The sequence below is a fragment of the Macaca thibetana genome, chromosome 7, assembly GCF_024542745.1.
Source record: "Macaca thibetana thibetana isolate TM-01 chromosome 7, ASM2454274v1, whole genome shotgun sequence".
Classification (NCBI taxonomy): domain Eukaryota; kingdom Metazoa; phylum Chordata; class Mammalia; order Primates; family Cercopithecidae; genus Macaca; species Macaca thibetana.
In genome coordinates, this window is record NC_065584.1 from 132,655,232 (window position 1) to 132,667,686 (window position 12,455).

At 38.9% G+C, this 12,455-nt stretch overlaps 1 protein-coding gene across 5 annotated transcripts in view; it reads left to right on the forward strand.

Moving 5' to 3' along the window:
• SLC12A1 (solute carrier family 12 member 1) overlaps positions 1-12,455 on the forward strand; it is a 101,788-nt gene that overhangs the window by 68,621 nt on the left and 20,712 nt on the right. For all 5 annotated transcript variants that reach the window (XM_050797132.1, XM_050797135.1, XM_050797134.1 and 2 more), the window contains 2 exons: positions 1,860-1,942; positions 12,240-12,383. In XM_050797132.1, the coding sequence (XP_050653089.1) occupies positions 1,860-1,942; positions 12,240-12,383 (227 nt within the window). The remainder of the gene's footprint in view (positions 1-1,859; positions 1,943-12,239; positions 12,384-12,455) is intronic.

The following is a 12,455-nucleotide window of genomic DNA, read 5'->3' on the forward strand; positions in this document are numbered from 1 at the left end:
CCAGCCAAGTATGGTTTAATTTTAATCAGAATTTGTATGTATTAGTTTTCAATGGCTGCCATAACAAAGTACCTCAAATTTAGTGGCTTAAAACAATACTTTAGGCTGGGCACAGTGGCTTATGCCTATAATTCCAGCACTTTGGGAGGCCGAGGTGGGCAGATCATTTGAGGTCACGAGTTTGAGACAAACCTGGTCAACATGATGAAACCCAACCTCTACTAAAAATACAAAAATTAGCCAGGCATGGTGGTGTGCACCTCTAATTCCAGCTACTTAGCAGGTTGAGGCAGAATCGTTCGAACCTGAGAGACGGAGGTTGCAGTGAGCCAATATCACACCACTGCACTCCAGCCTGGGTGATAGAGCCAGTCTCTGTCAAAAACAAAAAACAAAAAACGACCACACACAATACTTGATTATCTTACAGTTCTGTAGAATAGAAGTCTGGCATGTGTGGGCCAGGCTGCATTCCCTTCCAGAGGCTCTAGGATAAATTTCTGACCTTGCCTTTTCCAGCTTCCAGAAGCTTCCCTCATGTGGGTGTGGCTCAGGAATGCCTTCCTCAATCTTCAAAGCCAGCAATGGCTGGTCAAGTTCCTCTCACATCACATTACTATGACCTCCTCTTATGCCTCCTAATTTCACTTTTAAGTACCCTTGTGATTACTCTTGTCCCATCCAGGTGATCTAGGATAATCTCCCCCATCCCAAAGTCCTTAATCTAATCACATCTGCCAAGTCCCTTTTGCCATGTAAGGAAATACATTCACAGGTTCCAGGAATTAGGATACTTTGAGGGTGCATTATTCTACCTAACACAGAATCCAAATTTTTTTTGTGGAGCACATTGTCTACTTTTTATAATTGAGGACAATCAGAAACAAGATTTGTTTACGAGGAATTTACTTTGTAACAACTTGTGCCAGAATGGACCTATTCTGTTAAGAAAAGATTATTTATGGTTTGGATTTTGAGTGGATATTCATATTGCTCCAAACTTATGTATACCAAATGAAAATGCAGGTTGACTTTGGCCGTTGGAAACTGTTTGCATATGGTGGGACAAGTGTTTTTGGGGTAGGATGACCTAATGGCAAGAAGTCGTTAAGTTTTAGATCCATAGAAATATAAACAAAGGACCTCCCAATGAAAAAAAATTTAAATGACTCAAAGTATTAATTGACTTGCTTCCATGTTTAGCACCAGAGAAAACATTTATGTCTTAAACTTTAATCTCTTCAAACAGAGATAAAAGAAAGACAGACTTTATTTCTCTTCTAGGTAATCAAATTCCTTTGGGTTGCATACAGAGAAAACACAGGAGCGAGTACGTAGGGTTGCCATGAAAAAGCATTGCTCCAAGTGACCAGTTTAGAGTCAATTCTGAAAATAGAGGAACTGGAGACATTTCTAACCATGTACTTGATATCAGAAATGTTATAGGAGTCCTTCTAGGAGGCAGCCAGGTTGGGGGTGGTGGCTAATCATTTCAAAGAGTCTTTGCAGTCTGTAAACTCTGTGTTCTAAATATGCCAGTGATTGTTTTGCTCGCTGTATAAAAGATTCGATTATTTTTAAAAGATGCGACAAGCTCTTAATCAAAATTCTGATGTATAGTATTATTTGAATAAATTGGCTAGAGTGAATAATTTAGTTACCTCTACCCAAAATATACTTTAAAAAGGCATAAGGGAAGAACAAACAAACAAACACATGCATCAGCTCTTGGCTATATTCTAAAGTGGATTTTAATAGTTTCATTATATCAAAATCCTGGAAGCAAGTATAATACTAGTCCTAAGCTTGAGGATTAAAATAGCCATTTAAAACACTAACTGCTTTGCTTCCTCTTTCAGTGATGCATTTGATTTTGAGATTGGCGTGGTTATAGTCAGAATCAGCCAAGGATTTGACATCTCTCAGGTTCTTCAGGTGCAAGGTATGTACTTTCTTTATTCAATCAACAAGTATTTATTGAGCACCTACTTTGTGCCTGACATTGTTCTAGGATATAGCAGGACACGATATAGACAAAACTCCTTAACGGTGGAGCTTACGTTCTAGTGCTAACTCATAGTGCATATAGTTCCCCCAGTATTTTCTCCAATGCTAACACAAGCAGCCTTTGCCCTGCTAATCACAAATATTGAGGAATTCAAGGTGGTCATCAATTATTTTTCTTATCACAAAACCACAAAGCCAGCATCAAGGAAAATAAACAACTTCAGTAAAATAACCTGCCAAATTAATTTCTGCAAGATGTTTCAGAAAATGAAGATTAATTCTTTTCCCAGAAAAACACGTATTTTGCTTTTGAGAGTCTATGAACTGGTTTGTAGCTAACATGGAAATGAGCCTGAATGTATCATGCTGTGAATCACTAATCTAAGTCAGAGGCAGAAACACTAATTCAGATTAGTGACTCTTTGTTTTTTCCCTGTAGAGAATTTGGTATACTTGCTTAGTCTTAGAATTTAAACATACTCTCTTGTGTATGAAATAAAGAACATACTGATATACTTACTGAAAAATTAGCACAAGACATGAATTCATGACTCATCTCTTCCGCTGAGCCTCACAGCAGAGTCTGCTTACAACACAACATTAAGAAAAAAATGATGCTTTTCTGGTGCCTGTTATGTGCCAGGCATAGTGTAGGTGCAAGTGATGCTGGGTAGACTAAGATTAATAAATTCTGTCTGTGCCCTCAAGAGACACACAGCCTAGTAAGGGAAGTAGATCAATTATTAGCATTATAATAAGTATAAATAAGGAATTATGGGAAAGAAGGAAGGGGCACCTACCTCACTCCAAAAAGGCGTTCTGGAGAAAATTACTTTTGATTTGAGATTTACTGAATGAGTAGGAGTTAACCAGACAAAGTTGAGTGAGAGAAAAGTAAAGAGACAGTTTGGAGAATGCATTCCTGACAAAGAGGAAAGTGTTTGCAAAGGTGAGGACATGGGAATAGAGAGGAATGGAGTATATAGACAACCAAAAGCAGATTCATGTTACTGAAGTGAAAAGTAGGAAGCCAACAATAGTAAAATATGAGGCTGCCACTATAAGGAGGATCTAGACTGTAAAAGCCTCATTTGCCATATTAAAAAGATGGATCACATTCTGTAGATAATGAGGAACCATCAGAGAGATTCAAGTGAGGGAATAATGTGGTCAAACTTGGGTTTTAGATCTCATGCTCTTTTGGTTATACGGGGCATGGACTCAGGACTAGAATGGAAATAGACAAATCAAAGAGTTCTACAATAATCAAATAAGACAAGGAGACAGCTTGAACTAGGGCAGCCTCAGTTGGGATGGAGAGAAAAGAACAGAGTTGAAAAGTATTTTGCAGGTACGAAGAGCAGCGTTTGGGAGTTGATTGGATGTGTGGGATATTGGAAAGGGAGAAGTAAAGAAAAACTCCTTGGCTGACTAGATGAGCCAATGGAAATGGGAAATGCAAGAGGAAGTACAGGTTTAATGAGGAAATGCCTGGCTCAATTTCAAACAATCTCATGTGGGAAATCCTACGGGAAATGTCTAACAGACAGTTAGACAGTCCTCATCGTAAAAGAGAAATCTGAACTGGAAATACAGATTTAGGAGATGTTATGGGCTGAACTGTGTCTCCCCGCCCCCACCAAATTCATATGTTGAAGTGCTAACCCCCAGGACCTCAGAATGTGACTGTATTTGGAGACAGGGTCTTTAAAGAGGTAATTAAGGTAAAATTAGGTTATTTGGGTGGGCCCTAATCCAATATTACTGGTGTCCTTATAAGAAGAGATTAGGATACAGACTGAAGGGTAATCATGTGAAGACATGGTGAGAAGGCAGCTGTCTTCAAGCCAAGGAACAAGGCCTCAGAATGAAATCGATCCTGCTGATGCCTTGATCTTGGACTTCTGGCCTTCAGAATTGTGAGGAAATAAATGTACATTGTTTATGACACCCTGTCTGTGGCATTTGTTATGGCAACCTGGGTGGACTAATACAGGAGACATCATGGCTAATGTGAATTGAAACCATCACCCTAGAAAATAGAACTCAAAGAGTGTGTGTAGCCAAGGACTCCAAAGAGTAGGAAAAAGGCCCCAAAGAAAAGAAGGAGAGGTCAGAAAGATGAAGAAACCAGAAGTCTGGGGCCAGGTAAACCATGGGAGTACAGTGCTCAAAATGAGAATAATCAACATTGCCAAATGCAGCAGAAATGTACAGTAAGATCATGAACCAAATGGAATTGGCATGACACAGGTAATCTTAGTGAAAGTAATTTCTGTAAAGCAGGGTTATCAGAATCGAGATTGCAGTGAGTTGAGAAGAGACTATGAGATGAACGAGCAGAGAATATGGATGTAGCCAACCCTTCTGAGAAGCTTGGATGGTAACAAGAGGAATGAGATTGAGCAGGCTTACTGTGGGGAACCTATAGACCTCTGAATGGGAGATCAAATCATATTTCCAGACTGAGGAAATGGCACAAGAGAGTGCAAACACTGAAGATGTAGGCAAAGAAAGGGGCGACCCATGGAGTAAGATCCAGGAGGAACAGAAATTGAGGGAAAGGCATGAATGGAAGAGTTGGCCTGAAACAGAAAAAAACAAAACAAAAAACACTTCATCTAAAATTGGAGCAAAGGAGGTGAGGATTGATGATGGGATACATGGATTTGTGAGAGTGGAGTGATAAATCAAAGAAGATGATGCAAAATAGTCTCAATTCTTTCTTTTAAGCTGGAGCAATGGTTTACTTCTAAAAGCAAGAGAGGAATGGTTTAACTGAGAATGAGAAGAAACTAGTTAAGCATTTTAAAAAGTCATGATAGAGAATGAAAAGGATCAGCAAGAACTGATCAGTGTACAACAGTGAAAACCCAGTTGTGGTTGTCCAGTTTTCTCCGGCAGCATGAAGTCTCCAAGGTACAGGAGCAGTACCAGGGTATTCTCAGTAGGTTCAGCAGAAAGAAAAAAGAATTCTTAAGGGCTGTTGCCTGATGGATTCGTATTCTATTTGCTGGTTCATGATTGTCTCCATCAAAACAGGAAAGAATATGAGTGGATTAGGTGAATTTTCTGATGCAACCATTCTGGTATGTTTTAGGAGAAGAGGAGGATGAAGAAAAAAACTAGAGATCAAGTGTTTTTATAAGGTAGCTACTATCTGATTATGTATACTCTATGATAATGAAGAGCATTAAAAAATAAAACTGCAAGGAGAGTGCATCTTATGCAAAATTGGAGCACAAAAGGTTATCTCTTGGTGACTTTAGCCTTCCTTTGTATGCCGCTTTTCTTCTTTATGGATATTTTAAACTCCAGATCAGAAATACTAACTCCCACTCACTGGGCATTCACTATTAATGTGTATTCCCTCCTAGTAGAACTTAATACTTTGTAGCAACAATAGTTAAAATATTTGAGCACTTATTACGCACCGTCTATTATGCTTCATGTTCACATATAACATTTATCATCCCAGCTACCCTATGAGGAGAGTATTATCATTGTCCCCATTTTACAGCTGGTAAAATGGGGGCTTACCCAAGATTCACAAGGCTAGTCATTGGTAGAGCTGGGATTCAAACCTATATCTGTTTGAAGCCCGTTTCATCTTTGAAAAAGAAGAGCTAGAGAGGATGATGACATATAATGAGAGGCAATGGGGAAATCTGAGCTCTGGGAATGAGGCAGAGCCGTTTCTATGTGTTCCTTAAGACACCCAACAAGGGGGCTGCCTGTCTGTGGAAAGATAGACCTAACTTTGAGGGCAGTTACAAGAACTGAATATTAACAGAACTGTTCTGTTGCGAACTTCCTAGGTTTTACTTTAATTTTTTTTCCTGGCTTTTGTGCTATAATGTTTTCCATCTAAAAATGAGAATGCAAAATATAACTTGTATTTAGATTACACATTTGCTTTGTGTGTTATGTTGCTCTCTGCAAGCTGAAAGATGTGATGTAGCTGAAAAGCATTGCTCCCACCCCTCATTGTTCCATCTGCCAAGATGCACCATCAATTTACTTCTATAAAGCAATACAGCAACCAAGTTTTGCTGTATTTCTCAAAGAATCCTGGCAGTGAACTGCATCCCCTTTTAATTTCCCAAGGGTTGTATCCTATTTAAATAAACTTTGATGTTTGAAATATTTCTGCTTCTTAGTCAAGAAAGGGAAAATACAATTGGATGCTAATAAAATAATTACAAGTACCAACTATCTAGGGTAAACAAAGAAAAACAATATTATACAAGTACATGAAGAACAAGCAGAAAAACAACATAATGATAGAAATTAACTTTCCGCCACGTTTCCATGCATTGTTTTGAGGTTTATGTAATTTATGACACAAACCTCTTATTAGATTTTGAATTGGAAGAAATAAACTTGCATTTCATTATATTATGCTGTAATTCAGGGCCTAATAAGGGCCTGATAAATCTTAAGTATTGCATTATACTATGTTAATGATTATCATCATAGCTTTTCCAACACAGCCACCACAGTGTCATCACAGATTATAATTTAAAGGAAATATTAGCAATTCAGAGTGCCCATATACTGTAGTTAATAAAGCAGTGAATAGAAATCAGCTTTATAGGTAATTTACCAGCTAATGACAATTATTTTTATATTGTATTACAGGCTTATGTGAAGAGAATAACTTTTAATATAAATAAGATCGATGCTCATAACATTGTAACTTGTATACTGTAGCAACTCATCTAATACTGATGACTGATAGTTTCTCTTAATAAATTAATTTATTGCCTGACAACACACACACACACAAAAATCATGATATTTCATACTGCTCACCTCCCAGGGATATTTAGCAAGTTTTCCAACTACAACAAGGAGTCCAAATTATACTGGTAAGAAATAAAGTGATGGAACATGATTTGCAATATATTGTGGTCAAGTATTCCACATAAGTACAGCATGATTTGTGACCATCTCAGAGCACAGGGATACTGCTATGTCTGATCGAGTGGCTTAGAAAAATAAAGACAGATGGCAGTGTAGTAAATAATTACTTGATTAGAAGGCAACCGCTGCAGGATTGCTTCCTGCCTTCTATTCAACTAGACTTCACCTGGGGGACAGCACATTGATTCTTATGAGCATTTACAGCTTTGAGTTATTGAGCAAGGAAAGAATTTTAACTTAATAATTAATAAAGAAAAAGGATGCTGTAAAATGGGAGGGGATGCCATTCCCCAGTGAGTTTCCCTGATCTCCCTTCTGGTGTCAGATAATTGATGACTCTCAATCCTTAAGATTCAAAGCAGGTTGTAACTTGTAGACCTCTGCCTATTTCTAAAAGACATCTTAAAAAAAAAAAAAAAGACTGGGGACATAACATTTGAAGCAATCTTGACAAGTAAATTGAGTTTCAAAATATAGTCACTCCAACTGGGTACCATATCATCAATTTATAAAGCAATTGAAAATACAGTAACTACTATTCAAAGCAGTTTTGGCATTTACATGACGGCATGGCTCAAGAGTCACTCTTAGTTATTACTATGAAAACTGTTTGGGATGTGGATGACAACATGGATTAGAAACCTACTCTCAACTGAGAGAACCTAAAGGTCTGAGCTCTTTCTTCCACCATCGTAACTTCAGGTTGATATTATAAACATCTTGAAAAGAGAGAAGGGCAGGCGTGCTCTCTATATCTCTATCTCTATCTCTATCTCTATATCTCTATCTCTATCTCTCAGTAGCAATGTGGCCTTATAAACTATGAGATACTACAGAATTATCTAATGTATTCAAGTTCCCAGTAGTTACCATTACAGGATTTCCAGGTGGTGGTCCTTTCCAGAGAAAAGTCCCCTCTCCTTCCCCACTTGTCTCTCACACTTCCATCTCCCAGGCTCTTATCTCACTGGTCCCACCTTCTGTCCTCTATCTGTCCCTTTTTTATATAACTTTGTATACAGTATTAACTGCACTTCTTTCAAACATTGTCTTTTGTACTTACCACACACACACACACACAGACACTTCTCACACCCCCATTCTTCACAACTCTGCACTTGTTTTTCTTCTTTTATAAAGACAGTACTTTCAAAACTATTGAACTGAATTGAACAGCATTGATCTGTTCTTTAATTTATTTCAACACACAATTCTTGAGTGCCTATTGGTGCAAACATGGCTCCAGGTAATAGCGGCAGGGGTGGCACCATGAAGAACATGGGAGGGATAACATGAGGTCCAAGCATAGGGTTTGGAATAGACAAACCTGGGTTTGGATCCCAACTTTGACATCTTTTGTCTGTGTGATGCTGGTCAAGTTACCCATCCTCTCTGTGTTTCACTTTTTGCATTTTCCAATGGGAATAATTATAGTACCTATGCCACAGATTTGTTGTTTTGGATTAAAGAATTTGATGGCTGCAAAGCGTTTGGCATTGTACTTGGCATACAGTAAACTTTCAATAAATGTTGGTGATGAAATAGGGCATAAGTTCTGCCCTCCAGGAGTCTGGAGTCCATTGTGAATAAGATAGACATCCGAGTCACACAGTTACAGTAGTTAGTGGAATAAAGGTTTAAGCAAGGTATTACGGAAATGTAGAGGAGATTGATTCTGATTGAGAAATTTGGGGACGGTTTTGCAGACTGGGTATTCCTTCAACAGGCAGCTATTGCGATCAAGGCATATCACTGAAGGAGAAGGGAGAAGAGGGATAAACACTACAATTGGGAGCAGAAGACTTGGGTCACTAGCTGTGCTACCTTGAACAAATCACTTGAACTTTCTGAGCCCAAGTTTCTTTTCAGTAAAATGGGGAGGATATTACCAGCTCTGCGTGCATCCCAGTATTGGTATCAAATGAGACACTACGTAGAAAGGGCTTTGTAATTTCTGAAAATTAAAAATGTAGTTGTGATGGTGGTGATGATAGAATAAATAGTTTTTATTGTCAGGCTAGTGGAAATCAACTTATATCCATTCATTCATACTCTCTTGGCTTGCTCCCCTTGTGGTTAATGGTATGCCTTTGCAAGTCATCTGGCCAGGATTTCTGTTGACAAAAATGTTTTGACAAAATCTACTCTTAATTTCCCTGCATGCAAACAGAGGCAAGCAGTACACCAGATAGATCATTCAGAAGAACAGATAATCAAAGCATCACTTCTGTTTAGCGCTGAAATGCAAAAAGGAAGGAGTGCACAGAAGGAGGCCTTAGATCACCTACCAAGTGAATAATTAAGAATTAACTTGAATAAGAACTTGTGAAAATCACTATGCAAATAGGGATCACACCATGGTATGGATCTAAAAATCCAAGGTGGCAAAGCAAGCTGATTTTAGCCTTTAGAATAAATACTCTCTGTAATCTTCTGTCTCTATTATCTTTGAGGAAACTGCTACATCTAAAGCATTCGAGCAAAATTTGGTTTTGTCTCTCAGGCCTGCAATTTTGCAGCTTGCTCTGTTCTGGATGGGCTGTGCACATACCTTCAAGCAAATTGTTGGAATCGCTCCCAGTTCACTCAGCCAGCTGACTCCATTAAAAAGGAGGATTTATCTTTTTTTCCCTCTTTGTCCAAACTAGAGGACAAAGAGCATGGCAACCAGTGGCTAATCATAGGGCCCACTGGAACCTGCCCAAAAAAAGAAAAAAGAAGAGTCCCCTCCCAGGGCAGCCCTTACAGTTGCCACATCAGAGGATTGCAAAGAGCAGGTTACCCCATAAGTGGCCCCCTGCAACACCCCAGAAGGCAAAATAACAGCTAGGGTGCCGTCATCCAGGACAGTGACCACAAAGTCTGGGTACCAGTGCTGCTGCTCTAGTGCAGCCTTCCATATAGATCTATATCTTTAGGGTCCTCATTTTAAAATTACATGTTGGACGGGCCATCATTTGGGGGGATTAACTTAGCATTACACCATGTGCCTGAGAGTGTTTAGGTTCTTCTGATGACAAAGCGTAGGAAGGTAATAAAACAACTCTGAAATAATAATAATAAGCCACAGGAAGAGGGTCTTCATGGTGGGAAGCATATGCAGATCTCTTTGCATATGAACCCTGTAACTTGCTGGGTGATATCAGGCAAGTCACTTAACCTACTAGTTTCTTCATCTACGAAATGAAGATGATAATAGTAGTACCTATCTCAGAGTTGTCTGGAAAGGAATAAAATGCAACACAGTCCCTGGCACCCAAAGAGTGTGCAATAAATAGTAACTGCTAAAATAACTCCCAGGCATCTCAAAATACTCAATTTGTTTTGCATGACTAGGCCCATTTCCAAAAGTTGCATAAATATACTGCCTACAGAATGCAGTTCTTGCTCTGTTCTTTAAGGACCTCCAAAACCCTGTGTGGACACTTTGTTTATTCTTTTTGCAAAGCTTGGGGAGTGGGAAAAGGAAAGGGTTACAGTTTTCCATTTCACAGACGGGAAATCCAAGGCATAGAAAAAGTAAATTACTTGGCTAATGTCACATTAAAGCCAGCAGCAGAACTGTAATCGGTCATGACCCCCCATTGCAATGCAGCTTGTCTTCACCTTTCAAAAGTCAGGGGTAAGCAACTTCTGTCTCAGTTTTAATACCATCAGCCTAATTTCTCAGATTTTCTATAGCTGCTGATCTTGAGAACCTTTGAAGCTTCGGGGAAATCACATGGGTGATTTGACCTTAAATCTCATGCCACTAGCAAAAGATTAATTGCTAAGACCTGGAAAGGGGCCAGACAATTCTGTGTAGCTGAATAGCAGCATCGTCTAGGGATGTGACTGTCCTGACAGATTTAGTTAGTACATAATTGATAAATCTAGAGTTTGTATAGCTTCGCTTAACAGATAGATAAGGCAATGGGCTCCGAAGGTTGACATTTACAGAAGCTCTCCCAGTGTTTTGTAACACTGAATCTAGGTTTTCTATCCTCTTCCTCTGAACATTGCTCATTTTCTAAGGCTCTGTTCTCAGCAGGCAATAAGATGAGGTTATCTGACAAGAGGGCCACCTCACCCAGTGTAAGCAAGAAGCAAGAAGCCTCCTAAGTGTAGCACTGTCATGTGACTGCTTTGAAAGTCTTACTTACCCGGATCCAGTGTGGGGTGAGGTCAAAGAAAGATCCAGCACATTACATAGCAGCTAGGAAATTTTCGTCACAATCAGAATCCAAAAAAGATAAAAGGCAGCCAGATACAACATGAAAGCTTGGATAGTGTGTCTAAACCTTGGGCAGGAAATTTTGCGCTGCTTGACTCCTGTTCCAGACTAAAACGTGTCATAAGACCCCTTTTAGCAATGTGAACTCTGACAGGCACCCAGAAACCTCAGCTTTTATTTCTTTGACTTTGGTCACCCACTCCACAAAGTATTTTGCTTATTGAAAGGAATGGTGGTGAATGCTTTTTAATTTGTATCCAACGCCTATAGAGTTTATTGTAAGATTTTGTTATCTTCTCTTAATTCTTGCTGTCTAGTTTTATGTTTCAATTCATGAAGCATTGTTGTGTGGCTGATATATACCCAGTGTACTTCTGTAATTTTGTCACTTCCAGTTGTAAAACATCTGACCCACTAGCTTAGGTCAGTAAATCAGTGGCTTACAGTGTGAAAGATTTTCTGTTTGTTTGTTTTTGCATGGTAGTGAATAAGAATGGCATTAAATAGCCTCTCTTGCCCTCACAAAAAAAAATGTAGTAACTTTATGTATCATAACCTAACACATAGAGCTATTTTTTTAAGCTAGTTGTGACAACTTTCTGAATACAATTTACTAAGATACATTACTTTTTATTTTTTCTTTTGGAGACAGGATCTCACTCTATTGCCCAGGCTGCAGTGCAGTGGCATGATCATGGCTCACTGCAGCCTCTACCCCCCAGGCTCAGGTGATCCTCTCACCTCGGCCTCCCAAGTAGCTGGCACTACACACCACATCCGGCTAATTTTTGTATCGTTCATAGGGATAGATTTCCACCATGTTGCCCAGGCTGGTTTCGAACTCCTGGGCTCAAGCGATACACCTGTCTTGGCTTCCCAAAGTGCTGAGATTACAGGCACGAGCTACCTCACCCAACCAAAATATATTACTTCTATTAAAAGATAATATATAAAAATCATTTAGAAAAAATATACTATGTATAAACAATTATCTTATCACATACATACCATTTTAAATATTAAAAGTTTATAAGACTGTTTCTAGAAACTTTGTAGCTCTGAGTTAAGTGGGTGATTTGTCTTCTTTCATCAGAGGAATTAGAGAGATTAGAACAGGAGAGACTAGCATTGGAAGCGACTATCAAAGACAATGAGTGTGAAGAGGAAAGTGGAGGCATCCGAGGCTTGTTTAAAAAAGCTGGCAAGTTGAATATTACCAAGACAACGCCTAAAAAAGGTAAGTACTTTTTAAAATTTGCAAGAAAGTTTATAAGATAAGTCACTATTTGGGCATCTAGAAAGAGTCCGA